We start from the raw sequence: 20,957 nt of genomic DNA on the forward strand, positions 1-20,957 counted from the left end.
ATAAGGGTGTACAGTGTAACACCCCCCAACCCACAGATGAGGCTCACCCTGCCCATGGGGGGCAACCAGCAGACCCCTCCGGGCAAGCCAGCCAAGAAAGGCTCCTGGGCTGCCTGCCCAATTCTCAGCTCAGTCTTGGCAGTCTGCATTCCCTTCCCATGTGTCCAGGCTCTTCTCTGCCCACCCCAGGCAACCATGAATGTGAAGAGGCTCTGGGACCCTCTTCAGGGACTGGGACCAGTCTGGACCTGTACAAGGCAGACATAGACACACTGGAGCAGGGACAAGGACTAGGATGTAAGGAAATGATCCTTCCCAGGGAAGGCTTCATGCATTTGGAAAGGGCTATGGCCTGGAACATTCAGACCTTGATGGGGAGACAAACAGGAAGCCTGCAGTCCTGGTAGAGGACAGTGAGGCTGGATCTCCCAATGACTCTGCTCATCCCCTGAGTTGTGCAGCCATGGGTCTTTTTCCTCCCCAGTGGGTACCCCTTGGAACCAATCTCATTGGGCTACAGGTGGCAGCTGTCCAGCCTCCATCCACTCCTGACATATGGGGCATCCCAAAGCCAAAGCACCCCACAGCTTCCCCCCGTGCACCGTGGGGTGCTGGGCTTTCCTCCATGGGCATCCCTAGTGAGGTTGGTGGACAAGGTGTCCCCTCTTCTCCTCCCTGCCTGCCAAATCTCTGCAGGCAGGCCCCAGGTGGGCTCAGACCCATTTCCCTGCAGCATGTTGCAAAGAGCACAGCAGGTTCTCAACATCTTTATTAGTTTGTTGGTGTATTTCCAACACAGTAAATCCTCTCTACAGCAACAGGTTAGTTAAATCTGGTTTACATATTGCTGTCTCATGAGTGCTGCAGCCTTGATGCCGCTGTGACAAAATCAGGCTGCACTCAGACAGGAAAATGCATTAAATTCCGCTGTGACTGGGAAAAAAGGAAAACCAACAAAAATCAAAAGAACAAACCACCAGGGAAAAACAAACAAACCCACCAACAAAACCAAGGTGAGGAACTGAAGGCGAGCACAGCCACACCACCTCCAGGGAAACCACACGGCACTGCTTGGACAAGAATGCGAGGAGGAGTGAACCCAAAAACGTCAGGGACTGGGCAAACCCTTATATATATATTATGTATAGGTATTTATATATATATATCATCTGGAAAGACACGCTGAAAAAACAAGAGATCGCAGCAGTATCTACCATAAAAAGGAGCTACGCAGCTTTCAGAGTCACACCAAGGAGGAAGCACACAGCAGAACAAAGTGGGGGACAAACGGGGACACTGGTGTTTTGGGGTGGCCTTTTAATTTGTGAGGGGTCGTGTGGGGCACGGGTCTCAGGGCCAAAAGCCCTCATACACCCGTTGGGAGCCCCAGGACCTGTGTGTCCTTCACCGGGGAGCACAGATGGGGTCGGGGTGGGGGGGGACACGAATGCTTTTGTAGGGCTGGGTGGGACCTGCTTCCAGCAGGCTTGTTCTGCTCGCCCAGATGGTGGCACCTGGTGAGTTCCCTACAGGTGCCTGCTCAGGTCCCCCATGGAACACCTACAAAGACCTGAGCACCCATCACCAGAGCCAGGGCCTTACCTGTGCCTTACACCGGGCGCAGGAGGGGCTGGGCTCTGCTGCTCTGGCAGCTCAGGCCAATGGTGGGGTTATGGGATGACATGGATCTCCGTGCCGACTGTGAGAGACCAGATCCACCCAGAGTCCGGATGGGGCCCCACGGCTCGGGGGGAGCCAAGCCCTTGAGAGACGCCTCGCTCAGCGCGCAGGCGGAATGCCGGAGGTGGGGGCTGTGGATTTGGAGGGCCATGGTGGGTCTGGCCAGCTTTGTAGGCAAAGCCAAACACTGGTGTGCTCCCCATGTCCCATGGGTCACCCCACACTGCCAGCACCTTGCGGGGATGCACCCTGTGGGGCAGAGGGTGCTGAGGGTTCCCCAGCATGGCAGGGGGAGTGTCTCATCTTATTGCTAATGGCTCCACGGTGGTGACACCCACAGGCTGTGGCAAAACTGGAGGTGGGATTTGCTGTGTGACATCCCCAAAACCAGTGGTCTCTGGGCCCTGGCAGCCTCAGCCCAAGAGCTGGGAGGGGAACTGACAGTGTGGCAGGGACCAAGCAAGCTCACTGCCCCCTTCCCAGTGCATTTTTTGTGGCAGGCGGTGATTATCCTTCTTGCAACAAGGGACCAAGGAAGTGCCATCACAGGCAAGGGCATGGGCAGAGGCAGGGGGACACTCATGCCACCCTCCTGCCCTGATGGCTTATGGAGCAGGGCTGACCCCTCTCCACTTGCCCTGGGGCAGTGGTACATGACTAGGGCAAAGAAAGTTGGGGATGTGATTTCTCACAAGGCTCAGCCAGCTCTGGGGCAGCAGGTCCTGGGTGTGCTGGGGGATCCTGTGCTAGCTCTCCCCAGAAAGGGCCATCAGGGAGAAATGGAAGCTGCATCCCTAAGAATGGACCAGTGACCTCCCAATAAGCGCTGCTCCCTGTTCCTGTCTTCCTTTTGACTTGGTCAGCCATCAGTTGACCTTGGGGGACCAACCTACCTCCTGTGTCCTCTCCACGTCCTGTTCCATCCCACCATCCCGTCCCATCCCAACATCCCGTCCCCATCTCACCACCCTGACCCTGCTGTCCCATCCTGGCCCTGTCCCCTTGCCACCCACCCTCCCAAGCCGGGGCCAAGCCGATGCTAGGGAGGGTGAGGACCAATGCAGAACCATGTGTGACTGCTGGACAAAGCCTCTCTCCTTCTCCTGTACCAGACAAGGGGGTGAGGCCAGCGGCAAAGAAGACAAATTGACCCCAAAGAAGCGAGGGCCCTGGAGGATGTCCACGGGGCGGGTGGGTGCTGGCGGGATGCTGACGGATGGGAGATGGCTCTGAAGGAGACGTCGGTGGCGGGCGTGGACCTCAGCACGATACCTCCATGGTGTGGTTGATCTGCCCCATGGCCTCGGTGCTCTCCGAGTGGGTGCAGGCACGTGGGCGGGTGCCATCCACAGAGCTGGCGCTGGTGAGGGAGGCCGTGCGGGAGCGTGCCAGGCGGGTCATGCTGGCAGATGGCACTGCACGGGCACAGAGAGACAGCCAGGGTGCTCAGCTCCCTCCGAAAACCACCAGCACCTGAGCCAACACTGCGGCCGGTCCCACTCCCCGATGCGAATGAGCCCGGGCACAAGCTTGCAGCAAGCGGTGCTGTGGCAACATGAGCAGCTCCAGGCTGGTAAGGGATGGCAGGGCAGGGCCGGGTGGCCCTGGGACAGGCTGCACACCAGACCCACTCCTGGGCATGCAACCTCCAGGCATCAGGCAGTGGGGACCCCTGGCTGCCAGGCTCCAGGGAAGGAGCGAGCTGGGATGGGAACTCCCCCGGCTCCCCAGGGTGTGCAGGGAAGGTGACACCCTCCCCCAGCCAGGATGCCCCATGGGCACAGCTCCTGGACAGCTGGAGGAGAGCACAGTGGACACGCTGCTGAGGCTGTGCCTGCTTGGAGGGGGGCTTCTCCAAGTGCCATTTCTCAGCCCCCAGCCCCGGCTCAGGCAAAGCGGAGCGAGGCAGTGGGCATCTGGCTGGGAAGGGCCAGTCCTGCACCCAGGCTGCTCCCAAAGGTGCCCAGGCAGCTCGAGGGCACAGGCCAGGCAGGCACCATGCAGCAGAGGGCATGGGCTGAGCAGCTCTGAGCGGTACCTGTGCCTCCACTCAGCCTCCGATCCTTCAGGTGGGTGACTGGCAGGGGTGGAGCGGGAGAAGGGCAGGGAGGTCAGAGAGAGAGCATCAGCCCTCTCTGGGCTCCACTGAGCCAGGAGCCCCCACCCAGCCCCAAGTGTGCCTGCACACGGACCCGCACATGGGCACACAGAACTGCACACACACACACACACACACACACGCAATGGACCTGCAAACACACACGTGTGCACATGGACTTTTGCATGCACGCACAGGTATGCACAGACCCAAACACATACACACACGTGGTCATGGACCTAAGCACACACACGTTCACACAGACTTGTGCACATGGACTCGCTCGTCTTTGTTGCGCACACACAGCCCCTGCTTGTGCACACACAAACACACACACGTGTGCACGCTTGCACAGAGACCCTGTCCACACACGTATGTACACACAGAGCCCTTGTACACACGCCTCTGTGCACACAGAGCCTGTACATCCCATGCCCCTGCGGACACACGGACAGACATGATCCACACCTGCACATACAGAGTCACAGACACATGCAGCTCTCCATCAGGATGGACACACAGCAGTGCCAGGCTCCTCTCCGGCAGCAGGGTCAGTACACGTGCACAGAGGCACACACACATGTGCACACACAGTCCCACGCCAGCCCCACGCCCAGCCCCGGCACTCACTGTAGCCCATGCCTTGCAGGAAGTACTTGAAGGCTTCGGTCAGCTTGCCTGGCTGTAGGGAGAGAGCTGTCTGAGCTGAGGCAGCACCAAGGCTGAGATCCCCGCTCAGCCCCAGGCCACCCCTGGCAGCCCCTGCACAAGACCCCTATGCCCTCATCATCCCGTTCCCAGCTAGCCAGGGACAGCACCAGTACATGTCTCAGAGCCCAGTATATCCAGTTAACTGGGGAAGTTGTGGGGGCTCACCTGTGTGACCTGAGGCAGCCCACCGGAGTCAGCCATCTGCAGAGAGAAGGTCCTGCTTAGTTTGGGAGGGTGTCTGTACCATCCACCATCCCCTGGTACCCATGACAGGATGCCACTGCTGGGGCCACCCTGCTCTCCCCATACATCCCCAGCCCCAATGGCCAGGAGGGACCTGGAATGGGGAGATGGGGACATTCTGCAGCCCTGGGGCAGAGGGTAGTGGGGCACTTCATGGGCAGCAGGGACCTCCCAGCTGCCCCTTGCCACTGGCCTACCTTCAGGAAGGTGGTGTTGGTGGGATCCAGCTTGGAGTTACACTCCACCTGTGGGCGAGAGAAATGACATTAGCCCTGAGCCAAGCAGAAGTTGCCCACGTGCACCCCCAATGGCCCACAGCATTCCAGCAGGCATACCCCACCCTAGCCAGGAGGAGACAGGACACTAGGCGAGCCGTGAGCCTGCAGAATGACCATCCTGTGCCACGGGACAGAGGGGACTTTCCTTCTACCAGGCAGTGGCTGGGTGAGGGCTGGAAAGGGAGCTGAGGGTGGCTGGTGAAGCATTCCGTGTGTCACACACGTGTGTACACACACACACACAAGGGTGCTCATGTGCACGTTCACAGAGGTACATATGATGGAGGAGGGGGGCGAGTGTGCAGTAACACATTCCATACAAATGTGGCCACCTGCACACTACTGTGGCTGACTGTGCAAGGGTGGACAACCATGTGGATGTGTGGAAGGACCCCAGCAGCTGTTTGGGTGCACAAGGCCAAGCAGGGAGTGTGCCCGTGTGCCGACACATCTGAGTGGGCACACTGTGAGCACGTCTGGGCATATGAAAAAGGGGAGGTTTTCCAGGTGTGGCAACCATGCACAGATGCATGTGCACAGGTGCCCACACGAGCATGCTCCCACGCAGCTCCCATGGGAGCTGACATGTGTCTGAGCAGGCAGTGAACATGTGCGTGCCCACGCATGGGCATCATCTGTGCCACCCGACAGGCACTACACCATCACTCACCACCCCCTCTTCAGCAGGCGCGTTGTCTCCGACCACCAGCATCACGGGGCAGCTGGAAGTGAGAGGAGGAAGGGGCACAGTCAGGGTTTGGGCTGGGTGAACTCCACTGCCCTGGGACCCCTCCATGCCAGCACAACTCTTACCGCAGCGTCTTGGCATTGGGTACAGTCCCAGGCCGGTTGATGTCCAGGTCCCTGCGGCTGATGGAGGAAAAAGAGGGCCAGTGTGAGCCCATGGGCAGATGCCACCACCAATGCCATAGCACAAGAACTGTGGCACTGCCAGCCCTTGGAACAGCACCCAGCCCCGCTGTCCCAGCACCTTGTGGAAGGAGGATGCCACAGTCATCCCAAGCAGAGCCCATGCCATGGGATGCAGCACCCAGCAGAGTGGCAGGGCTCTCAACCCCCTGCACACATGGGACATCATCTCTGCCCCCTTTCCCAGGCCTGTGCCAGCATCCAGTGTGAGAGGAGACCAGGGGATGTGCACCCATGGTGGTGGGCTCTGGGACATGGCAAGCCTCTGGCACAGGTACCACCACTCCCACATCCCCAGCCAGCAGTGGCAGACAACTTTGCACTGCTGCCTGCCTATGCTGGTGATGACAGCACCCAACATGGGTCTGGGTCCCCACAGTGACCTCAGAGCCACCCACCAGCACCGCAGCCCCCCACCCTGGCACAGACAGGGGCTGCCTGCAGCACTCACCTGTTATACATGTTGAGGAAGAGCTGGAGGTTGAACTGGTTCACCACGCTGCCAATCTGCTGCCGGTAACTCTGCACCAACTCCGTGTTGTTCATCAGCTCTTCCTGTGCCAGGAGGGAATGGAGATCAGGTGTCAGGAGCATACCCTGCTCCCCCAGTCCTGCCCACGCCATGCTGGTTAGCAGGGACAAGGAGGAGGATGCTAGGCAGTGCAGCTGGGCACAGGGGTGCTGCACACCCAGGCAGGACGTGGGCATGAGTCACAAATTCTTCAAGGCTAATCCCCAGGTCAGGCAGGGCTTGACTAACCCTGACCCTGAGCATGGGTCAGGTCCAGAGGCACTGCAGCACCCGGAAGGGCACAGCCCAGGTGACCCAGCCGGGTGCTGGGTAGGGGGCTGGTGGCAGGGGGCCAACAGGATGCACAGCCCTTACCTGGCTGAACAGGTGGGACAGGACGATGTCCGGCAGTGTGCTGGTGAGGCCAGAGAGCTGTGGAGGGAGCACAGGGAGTTACAGCACTGCCATGGCTGGCTCCTGCCTCAGGGAGCCACCAGGACCAGCAGGAGGGGTCGGGTCCCTGCCCACCTTGGCAGCTGCCCAGTCAATCCAGCCTTTGCCATTGGGGTCGATGTTCATGAGGACCAGTCCTTCGACCAGGTCAGGGAAGATGAGCTGCAGTGAGCAAGAGAGGAAAGGCTCAGAGGGGAGGAAAGATATGCCCTGGGCAGCCCCCACTAGGGTCACTGCACAGGCATTGCACAGAGCTGATGTGGTCCTTGGAGCGATGGGAGACCTGTGGCGAGACTGCCCAGACACCACGGCCATGGCACTGCCATCCTGGCCCCACATCCCTCCACGAGCCTTTGCAGCAGCAGAGGCTGCCTGGAGGTGTCAGCTCCTGCTTTTCCCTATGCCCTTGGCTGACAGCAGGTACCAGCAACTCAGGGCCAGTCCATCCCAGCCCCAGGCTCACCGCAAACTTGGCCAGCACGTAGGCTCCTGCCCCAACACCGATCCCGATCACGTACTTGAACCTGCAAATATGGAGAGGTGAGTACATGTTCCAGCTCCAGTACATGTTCCCTGGGATATCCCTCCACCCACAGCATTGGGCAGAAGATTTGCAGGCTGCCAGCTTACAGGGACAACTCCCAACCCCAAACCCTTGCTTTCTACCCCTCTCCCTGCCCAGGACCCTCAACCAGCAGCCATGGAGGAGAAGCTGACTCACCCGAAATGCTGCACCACACTGGGTAACATGGCAGCCAGCTGGTCCATGGATGGATACTGGTACCTGTGGCACAGGGAGGCACAGAATGTTGGTTATGGACCCTGTTCAGAGTGGGGTATCTGGGGCAGCTTGCCTGCCTGAAGTGGGCAGGGAAATGCCACCCACTTGCAAACCACCCCATTGCTCACCCTGGGCCAGTCGTCTGCCACGGGCTTTGACACAGTTTGGAGAGACCCACAGGCAGGGCACGACTGCCAAGCAGTGACAACCCAAAGGGCAGGGAGGTGACATCCTGGTGGGCACAGTGGGCCACAGAACAAACTGGCACCTACCCCTGAGGGAACTGTGAGGCTCCTGCCTGCTGGCCCGGCGCATCCACATGGCACACCACAAAGTGCTTCGTGATCTCCTGCATGTCCTCGTAGTTGAAGAAGGTGTTGAAGCAAAGCTTGTCTGTCAAAGGGCAGGTGGAGATCAGAGACCAAACACCCTGGCACTGGGGCCTGGTGGGTCAGGGGAGCATGGAGAGAGGCTGCATGCCCTCCCTCTGCCCTTCAAGCGGGAGGTGAGATGCCACCAAAGCCATCCCATCCCCTTCCCTCCACACTCCTCATCCCTGCAGCAGAGACCACAGCTGCTGCAGCAAGGGCTGCATCCTACAGGTGTCGGGAGGCACAGAGATGGACAGACACAGCCAGGAGAATGAGGAGTTTGGGGTGAGCCTCACTGATGAGCCTTGGAGGGATGGGACTGGGGGATTCAAAGCCCAGGGCTGCAAGACCACCCAGCAGGCAGTGGGATTACCAGCCTGGAGTATTATCGGCCCCATCCAAAATCCCCAGAAAGGGCTCAAGCCAACATGGGATTTGAGAAACAGCTGCAAATCTGCCTGCTTGGAAACAGTCAAAGAAACAGGCACAGTGCTGCTGTGGACAGGCCCCTGCCATTGCAGTGGGATACAGACACTGCTGGGGCTTGGAGGGGTCCTGCCCCATGGCATCAGTGCCAGGATATCCCTCCCAGAATGTGAGGATGAGGCAGTTGGGGCCTATTGCAGCCAACATGACGTGTACCTGGACACGACAGAGCTGCTGTGATGCTGAGGCAGCTCACGTTGCGTGTCAGTGACTCAGCCTCAGCTGCCAGCAGAGCAGGAAATGCTTCTCCCTGCTCACAGGGAATTGGGCATCCTGGCTCAGCTGGAGGGCACAGCCCAGGGCAGGGGTCTGGGGTGCAGGACCAAGGCTGCAGGCTAATAGAAAGTGCAGCGTCTCCACATCCAGAGCCTCTGCCCAGGGTCACTCCTTCCCCTCCTGACAAGGTCCCTCCTTCTCTGCCATTCCCAGTCTCTTTTGTCCCCCACTACATCCTGCTGCCAGCTGGGTCCATGCTCTGAATACCAACAGGCTGGTGGCAGCAGTGGGGACCAACCCTGCACCCCCTGTGTGCCATCCCTGCCTGGTGTGGGCAGGCAGACAGACAGCACCAGGGTAGCCAAGCACTCCTGGCTGTGCCTGGCCTGGGCTTTGGGCTCTGAGCGTCCAAACTCTCCCGGTGCTTCCAGATGCCTGGGGGGACCGAATGAAGCCAGGGGACCCTCCACGGGAGGAGGCAAAGGAGCTGAGCCAGGGGTTTTGGCCCTATGTCCTGGCACCCCATGCAGCCTCGGGCTCACTCCCACCTGCCCTTGCACCCTCGGCCCAGGGAGCAGCACTCACGGTTGAGCCCCACGTCGTGGTACGTCAGGATGGCCGGGCGGTTCCCCTTGGGAGAGCCCCGGATGACCACGTGCAGCAGCCCATAGGGGGTCTCAATGTCATGTTCCTGGGGGAAGAGGAGAGATGGGGTGATGCCCACCTGCCCTAAGACATCCTCTCCTGCCCTGCCAGCACACCCTTCGCTGGGTGCATGCTTCCCCACATGGCTGGTCCCATGGGAGGACAAGGGAAAGAGGGGCAGCTGTTCCAGGGAAAAAAAAAACACCTTTGGGCATCCCAGAGGTGGTAGAAAGCAGGACAAATCACATACAAATGCTCCCAGCTTCCATCAGCTCCCGAAGGGAAGGGAAGGGATGGGAAGGGAAGGGAAGACTTTGGATAAGATCATAGCATTTAGGTTTGGACATGTGTATCATGGGATGGGATCGCAGGGTGGGATCAAGGGATGGGATCCAAGAGGGCTTGAGAAAGGAGGATCATGGGATGGGACAGGTGGACCACAGGACAGGACAGGAGATCTTCAAGGGCCTGGGACTGAGGAAATTTTGGCAACAGGGTGGGGCTTCGCAGCATGGCCTAGCTGGGAAGTGATTTGCTGTGCCTGGGACAAACAGGCAGAGGTCAGAACCCAGACACCATTCCAGGAAACGCTGCAACCAGCTCCCAAAATTACAGCTAAAGTAACTTTAGAAACCTTTGGTCTGAAATGCCAGTGCCCTCATACAGGGAACAAGACTACCCCGTGTCTCAGTTTCCCTGTTTAGGAGGGCTCCAGCCTTGCTGCCCTGGCCCTTGTTCCCAGCCAGCAAGGGAAACCAAGGCTGTGAGCCCAGGTGCTGCCCAGGGACAAGGGACCAGAGGTCCCCTCCAGATGCTCACACCTGCCAGCCAGTCCACTGGCAGTGACCTAGAGGCTGGGATCTGGTGGGTGCAGGAGCATCATGTGCTGGGCAGGGCGGGCAGGAGATGATGGCAGGGTGCCCAACCATCACGGTCCTCACTGCTGGCACCAGCAGCCCCATGGATGGGCTGGTGGGAGGGGAGCAGGTACGTGGATGCTCACGCGGGTTACGCGCCACCAAGGACTCTGAAGGACACAGGCCTCGGGTGGGAGGAACCCCCTCAGGACAGGGTCTCCTCACTGCAGTGCCTCCCCTCACTGAGATCTGCTGTCCCTGGGGGAGCACAGCACCTGAAGGCAACTCAAGGACTGTGAAGACAACTCTCGGCCCCCAAGGGCACCCTGACCCCACCAGCCCTCATCCACAGCTGTCCTTCCATCCCCTGCAGCTGCATCACGCAGCAGTCCATGAGCAGGGACATCCCTCTGCAAAACAGATTAGGAAACTGAGGCAGAGGAAGGGCCTGGCCCAAGGTCACAGAGTAGGAGGCATCCATGTGGTCTGATCCTGGGCACAGGGCTGCCTCCTTGCCATCACCATGCTCACGGTCCCCATCAGAGCCCAGACAGCTCAGCCTTCAATCCTACCCCAAAATCACATGCCCAAGGTAGTGGATCCATCCTCAGCACTGCTACCTCCTGCTCCCCACCCCCCGCCAAGCCAGGCACATCCTGCCCATGGTGCAGCCTCTGCAGCACCGCTGGGTACCACAGCCCTGCCCTTTGCCGCAGGGATGCTCTCTGGAGGGGAGAGGCTGGGGATGCAGGGGATGCAGGCAGCAAGGAGAGAGGGGCATAGAAAACCCACAGCCCCAGCGAGGAGGGGCGTGCAGGTCTCAGCACCCATAGGTGTCTGACAGAGCCCACCCATGTCCAGGTTACCTGCTCACCGCTGCAGTGCTCCCACCTCACTCACCAGCCTGTTGCCATCGGGTGTTGCCATCACCCAGAGGCCGGAAAGCAACCGAGGGATTGCTTCAAAACAGCAAGAGACCTTCTCCCTCTGCAACCCAGGGGGTGGGGAAGGGGCAGTGAGCCCCCCCATCAGCACACAACCCCAGCACGGGACGCAGCCACTCACCCTCAGCCTCGGCGCAGCATCTCCGCCGGGCTCGGGGAGGACATGCTCAAGGACAATGCGTCCCCAAAACCTGCGGCACGTCAGGGATGCGGCAGCAGGGCTGGGGGAAAGAAGGGCTCCCCAGCAGTGGGTCCCACCTGCCTCAATGCCTGACTGACCCACACCGAGCCCTGCTGGGTGCAAAGGCCCAGCCTGGGCAAGCAGGAGAGATACTGGGGCAAAATTCCCTGGGAAGGGAGGGCAGCGAACACGGGGACGGCAGTACCTACCCCATCCCAGCACTCCGGCATGGTGAGGAAGTGGGTGGATGAGGATGCGCTGGCAGTGTGGGCCAAGCAGGGGCTCCCGTCAGTGCAGAGGGCTGGGGCGAAGCAGAGCTCTGCGCTGGCTCAGCCTCTCGCCTCGATTTATAGCGGAGCCCCAGCCCTGCGCTAAGCCCTCCCTCTCCCTTCCCCCTCGGCAGGTTTGGCCTCCATTGCAGGCGAGCGCCGCGATGGAGCCAGCACTCAGCCATTGGCTGCCGCGGGAATTATTCATGCTCCAATTGGCCCCAAATACCCTTGTTTATGAAGAAAAAACGCCTGGCACCGTGCGGTACCTTCTCCATCTTCCCTCTTTCGGCAGACAGACGCAGGCGGGGTGTCTGGACCGGGCTGCACTCGCACCCCTCACGACAGACCCAGCACGGTCAGGGAAGAGCCCATCCATGCTCCCTGCACCCACTGCACACACATGGAACCCAGCCCCACACAAACATGCAGAATCATGGTCGAGCCCACAGCCAGCCGGGCCAAGGCCCCGCAGCGATGCACAGGCAGCACACACACAGCCACAGATGGACATGGGTACACATGAAACAAGCAGGAGGAGGACGAGGCAGGCATGCTCCACGTGTGCACGTGACCACGCATGTACATGCACAGGAACACGTACCAACATGGGCACACAGGGACCAGGCAAAACCACATCCGTGCATGCAAACTTCGGAAAAATCGATACGATACCTATTGAAGCACATGCACCCCACAAAATACTTGTGCACAACCCCCACGGGGCCAGGCCCAGTGTGTCTGTGTCAGCACATGTTCCTGTACACGTATGTCCATGGTCATGTGCATACTAAGAGCACGCCTACTGCATCCTTCTCCCGTGTGCTTAGCATGTATGCCATGGCCATCACTAACGCTCATGGGATGCACAAAAACCTGCACACATGCAGAACCTTGGACATATGTGCACAGAGGGGCACACACATGTACACACGTGAACACTGCACAGACACCTCTGTTACCTTACCCAGCAGCACAGTCATCCCACCTGCTGCGGGATGATGGCAGGCAGGGGAAGTGCAGGATTTAGCCCCGACCTGGACATCGTCAGTGGCAGGTAAATAAGGCAAAGGAAAGGTAACCCAGCAGCACCAAGGGGTTGGATCCTGTCCCTGGACTGACACATGCTGTGCACACACACACACATACACACACACACGTGTATCCCCATGTGTACATGCATGCAAGCAGATGGTTTCTCCCCTGATTCCAACAAGACTTTGTGAGAGAACAATTCCATCTGCCTGCAACTCTCACCCATGGACAGCCTCGTGCCACCACAGCCCCAAACCCCCCCAGCAATCTCTGGGTGCCATCCCCTTGCACCCTGCCTGTCCTTACCCATCCCAGCACCACTGCCAGCTTTGCAGAACTGGCACAAAGCTGGACAATCTCAAATGGAGAAGGAGTCCCACGGTCTCTTTGGTGCCCTTCAGGGAGCCACTAAAAGCTATGTCCTGCAAACAAGTCAGGGCTGGGCAGCCAGGGGGTCTAGATGTGGGAAAAAGGACAGACAGACAGGCAGAGGGGTGGCATTCACCTCACCTCCACCAAAGAGGCTTTATTCTGCTCTGCTCTGTCCTGCAGGGAGCTCAAACCCCGGCCTGGAAAGATGCATCCCTGCGAATGAAGGACTGGCTGTGTGAGGAAAGCCCAGCTCTCAGGTGGTTCCTGGCACAGGTACAAAGCCATTCACACCTCCAGGTGCCATTTTTGCTTTCCCCAGCCCTGCTGCCTGTGGAGCCAAAGAGCCTGAGCAGCCACAGCCCGTGGGAAAAAAACAAGAGATGCAGAGGGGCAAAAAAAGACAGAAGGTGGCAAAGGGGAGGAGAGAAGGGGTGGAAGAGCCATGGTGAAGTAAAGCATGAAAGCAAAAGGGTTGCAGGGAGATGGGAGGGCTGAGCGAGGCTGACTCTGCTTGAATAACATCAAATGGGATTGCCACCCCTTTGGCTACTAGCCCACTTGCCTGGCGGGTGGCCCAGACCTCCTGCTGGATGCAGGGCATCCAGGTCTCAGGGCACCTGCCCCTGGCACTCCTGCACCTTGGCTTATGTCAGCAGCCCCCAGGGCTTCACTTCAGCTGGCAGCAGTGGGGGTTTCCCACTCCCCACCACTGCCCCAGCCAGGCCTGAGCATCCTGCCAAGGGAGCAGTGACTGGCTCTGGGGAGGAGCAGAGGGACAGGAAAGACTTAAACTGGGGGATAGATTGAATTATCCCAAGGAGGTGAACCTAGAAAATAGGGTAAGATCTCCCCAAGAAATGGCAGGCAGCCCCCAGCCTCTGCACAGAGCCAACCTGCAAATGCCAGGGTGGGCAAAAGGAGGGGGTTGCCCTGGCACAGCCTGAGAAACTCATCCCATCCCTACCCTGAGGCTCTTGGAGTGGAACCAAGAGGGCACAGAGCCCGGCTGGCTTGAGAAAAGTTTCGTTGATCTTTGCCCAGTTCCTTTTTTAGGTCCTGAGGGGATGGAGACGCATCACTGTGGCATTTGCCGCCCATACCCGCTCCACTTGGCACCACCAGGGACGTGGTTCGGCATCACCGTGGGCCTATCCCTGAAATACTGGCATGCAGATTGTCCTGGGAGGGTCACTGCTCTTTAGCATCCTGAGTGCCAACCAAGCCCTGCCCCAGCACAGCTGAGCAAGAATCATACTGGTCCTTGTGGTGCTACTGGGAGGTCTGAGCAGCCTGGCACGGCCACCTCCCTCTCCTTCCACATCTCCATCTTCCTCTTTGCCCTCATTTTGGTGATACCAGATAGTTTGGTCTCCCCTCCAGTGGCCAACAGGAACCCTGAGCAAGCAGAGCAAGGAGCAGCCCAGCCCTACACACTCTGCCACTCACAACCCCAGCATCTCACCAGCTTTGGAGCTGCTGGAAAGGGCACCATTTCTTTTCTGACCACTGCCATTTTTTAATTATTTTGTGGCTTTCAAGAGGGCCACAAGAAGTCTGCCACTCTGTGAACCACAGCAGCCACCACGCAGCATCCTGACAAAAGGTCTCATTCCCTGATCAGCATCCTGCCACCACACAGGTGACAGACACCAAGCAGGCCAGCACCAGAAGTCTGGGCACTGATTTGGGGCTGCTAAAATAGGGACCTGTGCTCCCCTGTCCCTCTCCCAGGATGAATGAAATCCAGATTTATTTTACCCTTACAGGTGCTGTTATTTCAGCGCCAGACCTGTCAGGGCTCAGCCAGCACCACTCAAGCCCACCCTCCCAGTGGTCCCAGTTGCTAGCAAAGTGGCAAAATACAACCTCAAGTCAATTACTGGTGTCCCCTGGGAGAAGGGATGCTTTAGGAGAGGGACAGGCAGCAAGCTGGGGTCTGGCAGCCCAACTACCCTCCCTATCTTCCAGTCTCTGCAGAGGGAGCCTGGTGCTCGATGAGCCTGGGCAGAGGTGTGAGAGGGACAAAGACCAACAGAGGAGCCAGGCATGAGCTCTCCCCACCACGATCCCTGGAGCCATATTGTGGGGCTCCTCTGGAGAGGTGAAATGGAGGTACAAGGCAGGCAGGTGCTAGCCAAGGTAGCAGAGGGGCCATGTTCTCCAAGAGAGGTGGGTGGTACAGGGGGCAATGCCCCAGCCCTCCAAAAAAGAAAGAGGCTTTCAAATATCCTTATGTAAGCAGGGAGCTGGCATTGCCCAGGAAACCATTGCCATGGCAATGGTAAAGGGGCTGGAAAAGCAGCTCTGCCTTCCTGAGAAGAAATTGCCTGTTTTAAAGGTTTTGTCCCCAGCCTGTGGCCAAGTGCCCACCAGCCACATCTGAGCGCCAGCACAGAGCATGGCTGGCAGCATGTCCCCCATCCCCTCCTGAGGAGGACCACGATGGATGTGCAGCCCCATGCACAGGCACCAACCAGGCACTGCACCCCCATGGAAGGAGGGACAGCAACGTCCCCGGGTCCACTCAGTGCCCCACAGCCTTCCCCAGCCACAGGACGCTGTCCCACACAAGACCCAGGGTGGGGGACATCACCCATGGCTGGTCCTACCTTCCAGTCTGTGTCCACAGTGGAGAGGAAGACATCCGAGTTCTCCTGGGGTGAGAAGGAGCAGAAGGAGCCATTAGGGACAGAGACATCCCTTCCCTGCACCTCAATTCCACAGCGCCCTCTGCCCACCCAGCTCCCAAAGCCCCCTGACAACACAGGCACCCACTCCCCAGAGCCCACACATGTGCACACATACACCCACATCTACAACACCTGCACACAGGTGCACACACTACCTGTGTGTGCACACACACGAGTGTGTATGAGCATGTATGTGCCATGTCTGCACACACACCCCCCATCCCGTCAAACCCAACCCCGCGCTCACCCACACACACTGCACACCACACATGTGCACATACGTGTGCCCAACACCAGCACACACGCACAGAGTACCACACATGCCCCATACCAGCACACAACCCCTCCCAAGCACCTGCATTGTGTGCAGGAGCTGGAGCCAGTGAGGTCACCAAACTCACCAGCTCGGCGTCCTGTCCCCGCAGCAGCGGCTTCTCCTCGGTGAAGCGCAGCTCGTGCAGCCCTGCCATGGTCATCTCCTGCAGCAGCAGCCCTGCCCAGGGAAGGGAGGTGTCAGGGCAGGTCCTGCCTCTGTCCCCTTCACCCCAGCCCTCTGGAGCCTTTTGGGATGGGACCCAAATCAGCTTCACTCCACCCAGCTGCCATGGGAACTTGGTGCTTCAGCTTGTCCAGGGGCCGCAGCGAGCCCCTCCACTGAGAGCTGGAAGCAGGCACAGTGCCTGGATGAGCTCAGCTCCCAGCTCCTACCCTGGTCCAGTTCTCCCAGTTAAAGACAAACCTGTCTCCAGGGCACAGTTTTATTCAAACTGAGAGACCAACCTCATCTGTCCATGCTGGTCACCTCATAAGCACCAGGGCAAGAACATCCCAATTCCCATCCCAGCCTTCAGCATCAATCAAAGAGAGAAATTCCAACTCTTTGGCTGGTTTTAGGCTGCAGATAGGTACGGATGGGACAGAGGAAGATCTCCTTGCACAGCCAGAGCAAGGGGTGATGTTTCTCAGCCATGCCGGGAAGGCAGAGGGATGTTCCAAGCAGAAAGAGAGCAGAGAGACAGCCTGAAATTTGTATAGTAATGATGGGAGAAAACAGAATGTGCAGCCTTTGCTCCCAAAGTCTTCTCCTCGCCCATGAAGCAGGTGCTGGCCAGCCAGCACCTCAGCCCCAGGGCTTGCAGGGACAGACTTCTCCATGGAGCTGCCGCTCAGTAGCACTGTGAGACTTCGTGCTGCTGACCAGGGACTTTGTACCCCCAGTGCTGGCATCTCCACAAACACCCCCAGGCACAAGCCCAGCTCAGAACCAGAGGGATTTAAGGAGATCAGCAGCTGGCTGTGTACAGAGGGTGACAGACATGGGGACACAGGGAACGATCCTGTGTGTAGATGGGATGGGTAACTGGCAAGTCCCAGTGCGAGGGGATTATCTGCACTCAGGCAGGATCCAAACCTCAGGCATTGCCTTTGCAGCCTCTGTTTCTACCCATTTCCCAAGGCCAAGCCTTCAGACAAGTTGTTGCTGCTCCAAATCAGCCATCATTGATCCCAGACCCTCTCCACTGGCTCCCCACCCTGTACAATCTCCCTGGACATAACAGGGATGGTATGGGCTGTGCTTGCACCACAGCAGACACAGGCTCCACTCCATCTGCACAGCCTCAGCCAAGCCTGCTCCACACTTTGTCCACCTCCAAACCTAGATCAGCCTGGGCTGACAATGTGGAAAGTCCAAGCAATGCCATGAGCATTGACAGGGCCCCACGAACACAAGAGCTGGTCATAAACTCCCCTCTAAAGCCAGCTTTTGCTCATCTGACCGGGTTTTCTATTCAAAACTCAAGCAGGCTGTGCCACCTGCCTGCTTTCTGCAGACACGGCACTTTGCCTTGCTCCTTGGGAGCCATCCAACAATCCAGAACTGTTTGGAGGGAGAAACACCACTGTGAAGCCTCTCGGGAGTCCCAGGGCACCCAGCACCAGCAGTCTCCATGCACAGAGGGTCCCTCCAGGCCAGAGGCCACACAAAGCCCAAGTGGGGAGAGGTGCCTTCAGCCCCATAGGGAGTGTGCTCCAGGCTGGGCTGCTGCTGCTGGAGAAAGGGCTTCATGCGTGGGGAAAACCCTGGCCTGGAGCCCACCAGCACAGCTGAGACAACACAGCCTGCAGAGCCACCGACCCAGCAACCCCACAACCCCGGGGTAAAACATGGGATAAAAATGAGCCTCACCGATAGCTGGGTCTGGAAGAGAGCAGGAGCCGTCCCGCGCTGCCTGTGCCAACCCACCGTGTGGCCACGGCCCCAGGGTGGCCGGGAACAGCACTCAGTGTATGGTGAATGCCTTTATTAATTAAAGCCTCCAGCTAATATGGGCGGGAGGGTGGGTGAGCAATGAGCAAAGGCCCCGTGACCTTGCTCCCGTGGGGGGGCACAGCTGGCTCGAGAGGGACATGGCAGAGCCCTGCACCAACCAGCATCCTCAGTGCACGATGGACAGTCACCTGAAGTGGTGCTGAGTGTGGGAGCAGAGGAGGGATCAGTACGTAGGGGAGTCCCATGGGTGCCAAAGCCTGTGAGCAGGGTCACAGCCACTCTGCCACCTTCCCTGTGTGCTCTGCTTCCCTTGCCAATCCTCACCCCTGCTCCTGGCAGCGCAGCAGTGGGGCTGTGGGCAGTCTCACCCAGCCCAGTTGGGCTGCTATCAGTGAGGAGTGCTGGTGAGGAAGCCAAAACAACTTGGCTCCCATCTCATGCCAAGGTAATGTGTCCAAAAACAAGCCCCTTTCCTTGCAGCTCACCCCAATCCCCTCCAACAAGCACCCATTCACAGGGTGCCACCCCAAACAAACCCATCTCTGCTCCCACTCTGCCTTCCCAGTGTGATGCCACCATTTCCTGCACACAGCTGGGACACACCTCTTCCCTAATTCCCAATTAGTCCCAAACTCAGCAGGACATAAGTGCTTTGGCCCAACAGGGCCCTGGCACTGCGTATGTAGATGGGGTCAGGAACAGTCACGCTGGCTTACCTTCCCCAGGGATCTGCAGCCCACTGCTGGATTATTGGAGGAGAACCAGCTCATAGCACAAAAATATATTGTTGATGTTGTTGTTATTATTAATAATAATAATCATTATTATGCTGGTTGGAGGGCAGGGGTCACTCAGATATTGCACCAGCCTCACAGGAGTCTCCCCACTGACTACCTGTGTCCTGCCCTGGCACGGATGTGGCACCCACGGGATGTTGGCACGGATACTCCAGGCTAACTGAGCAGTGTGCAACAGACAGGGAGGCAGAGCTGGAGAAGTGAGGGTTGGCCCCTGCCAGGCAGTGAAGCCAAGGCAGCCTCCAGCAAGGCTGGGAGAGGGAAGAAGGGAACCTGCAACCCAGTCTGAGACACGGCTGCATGCCCACAGAATTGCCCCCCCCCCCCCCCCCCCCCCCCCCCCCCCCCCTCCGAGCAGGACCACTGTGTGGTCCCCACACTGTGGGGAAAACCCCAGTGTGACACCCCCGGGGCCACATCCCACCCCACCAGTGCAGGGTGAACACCCACAGCTTGCTCTGCCCCCATGAGGGGCACAGGTGTTCACCCCAGCAGCCTCCACAACCCAACCTAACAGTGTGGTGCAACTGGGGGAAGCAGAAACGGGCAGCCACACCACCAGAGCCACCAGGCCAGGGGACCCGGTGCCACTGACGCAGGGGCTGAGCATCGCAGGGTCGGGGAGGGGTGGTGGCAGCGGGGGGCTTTGTGGGGGCTCAGGCTGTCTCACAGTGGCTGTTGCTAAGAGCAGCCTCCTTCCCAGCCCAGCCCAGCCCATTCCTCGGGGCACTCAGGCAGCGGGGAGACTCCCGGGGGAGGCTGTCTGAGGAGCAGAGAGGCACCGCAGGGATGCTCCAGCAGTCCCCGGCCACCCCCACCCCCCGGCTGCCTGCTGTGCCGCCCCCCCTTGCCAGGGGGCTGCCGGCTCCGTCTCCCCTTCCCCCAGCGCCACCGGCCTGGGCTTTCCCCGCTGCAGCAAGGTATCACCCCCCGTACCCCAAAAACGATCCTACGGGCGGCAGCCCACACCTGGGGGAGCAAAGGCAGCGGGCCAGAGGGGTGGGGGGGCAGTTCCATCTCCCAGGCAGGGGCTGAAGGCTCCTACTCCCCGCACCCCATCGCCCCTCCTCGCTTCTCCCCCCTCCCCGCTCCCCAGCACGGGGGGACCGGGCCGTACCTGTCAGGAGCTCGATCTTGTGCCGAAGCACCTTCATGCCGGGGCGGCGGGTCCCGGCGGGCGGGGCGGGGCGGGAGGGGCGGCGGCGGCCCCGGCGCGGGGAGCGAGCGGAGCCGGAGCTGGTGCCGGAGCCGGAGTCGGTGCCGGTGCGGGGCGTGTGGGGCGGCGCAGGGGCTGGGCTGGGCACGGCCCCGCCGGCCGGATCCTCCCCCCGCCGGCGCCCGAGGGGAGGGACGGGGCCGCGATCGGGAGCGGGGGCGCCCGGAGAACGGCGGGCTCGGGACGGTGCTGGGGGAGGAGGGAGCGAACGGGAGATGGAGGCACCCTGGGGGCTACACAAGGGATGGAGGCTGTGGGGGTTTTCACGGGAGATGCAGCGATAGACGCTGGGGGGGGGGGGGGGGGCACACGTCACCCTGTAGGGTACCATGTGGATCCCAGAGCTGGACTGTGATGGTCAATGGGACCAATGGGTCCCTGTGGTTATAGGGTCGCAGGAGCAGGGCACAGTGGGAGCCTTGGGGAGCCCCAGGTATGGAGCCTGGGGTACAACGGGGTCTGGGTCTCCCCGAGAGGAGGGGGTGGTGATAATCAAGATGCTCGGGGAGGATCCAGGGCAAGAAGGGGCCTCTGCAACAGTGATACCTGGAACATGGCCATTATGGCTAAGGGGTCTAGGGAGTCCTAGAAAGTGGGGCCACAAAGGACAAAGGGCCTGGGAGTATCCAGGAAAAGAAACACGGATGACCTGAGGGTCCTCCGAAACATGGGAATGCAGGTTCCCCTGAGCATGGGGTGGTCACGGTCAAGGGGGTCGGTGGTCCTGGGATAAGGAGGACCTGTGCAGTGAGGGTCAGCACAGCAGGGTCTGGAGGTGCCAGGGAGTGCAGATGGTGATAGTCATGGAGTCTGAAGGAACACCCAAGAGTGAAGGCCATGACTGGGGGCATGACTCCCCCCCTCGTATTGATGCTGGGGGTGTTGGGTGGCAGCTGTTTGGGGCAGAGCAGGAGGTTCTGA

General features: G+C 59.5%; 1 protein-coding gene across 4 annotated transcripts; it reads right to left on the minus strand.

Annotated features, from left to right (window-relative positions):
• Window positions 1-751: 751 nt before the first annotated feature.
• NDRG4 (NDRG family member 4) lies at window positions 752-20,052 on the minus strand. 4 transcript variants are annotated; one of them, XM_027734019.2, is made up of 17 exons: window positions 19,938-20,052; window positions 16,153-16,244; window positions 15,671-15,715; window positions 9,344-9,449; window positions 7,958-8,078; window positions 7,626-7,688; window positions 7,368-7,428; window positions 6,980-7,066; window positions 6,827-6,883; window positions 6,392-6,495; window positions 5,824-5,880; window positions 5,681-5,732; window positions 4,930-4,977; window positions 4,655-4,690; window positions 4,409-4,460; window positions 3,719-3,757; window positions 752-3,095 (listed from the first exon to the last, which is right to left on the minus strand). In XM_027734019.2, exons 1-17 carry the CDS (start codon window positions 19,972-19,974, stop codon window positions 2,941-2,943), a joined length of 1,212 nt encoding a protein of 403 aa, XP_027589820.1. In that variant the 5' UTR covers window positions 19,975-20,052; the 3' UTR covers window positions 752-2,940. The 4 variants fall into 4 exon arrangements, with proteins under 4 accessions (XP_027589820.1, XP_027589817.1, XP_027589818.1 ...); XM_027734016.2 differs by lacking the exon at window positions 3,719-3,757 and having other exon boundaries at window positions 19,938-20,050; XM_027734017.2 differs by lacking the exons at window positions 15,671-15,715; window positions 16,153-16,244; window positions 19,938-20,052 and adding an exon at window positions 11,595-11,701.
• Window positions 20,053-20,957: the final 905 nt, after the last annotated feature.

Source organism: Pipra filicauda, unplaced genomic scaffold, assembly GCF_003945595.2.
Source record: "Pipra filicauda isolate LSUMZ 115617 unplaced genomic scaffold, ASM394559v2 scaffold289_size944018_pilon, whole genome shotgun sequence".
NCBI classification, from domain to species: Eukaryota; Metazoa; Chordata; class Aves; order Passeriformes; family Pipridae; genus Pipra; species Pipra filicauda.

Bases quoted from the DNA above. Each gene is read 5' to 3' on its own strand.
- NDRG4 (XM_027734019.2), bottom strand. From the start codon at position 19,974: ATGAAGGTGCTTCGGCACAAGATCGAGCTCCTGACAG. The intron at 7,429-7,625 runs GTGAGTCAGCTT...CCATATTTGCAG, and splicing joins AGTGTGGTGCAGCATTTCGG to GTTCAAGTACGTGATCGGGA. The intron at 7,067-7,367 runs GTGAGCCTGGGG...TGCTCACTGCAG, and splicing joins ACGTGCTGGCCAAGTTTGCG to CTCATCTTCCCTGACCTGGT.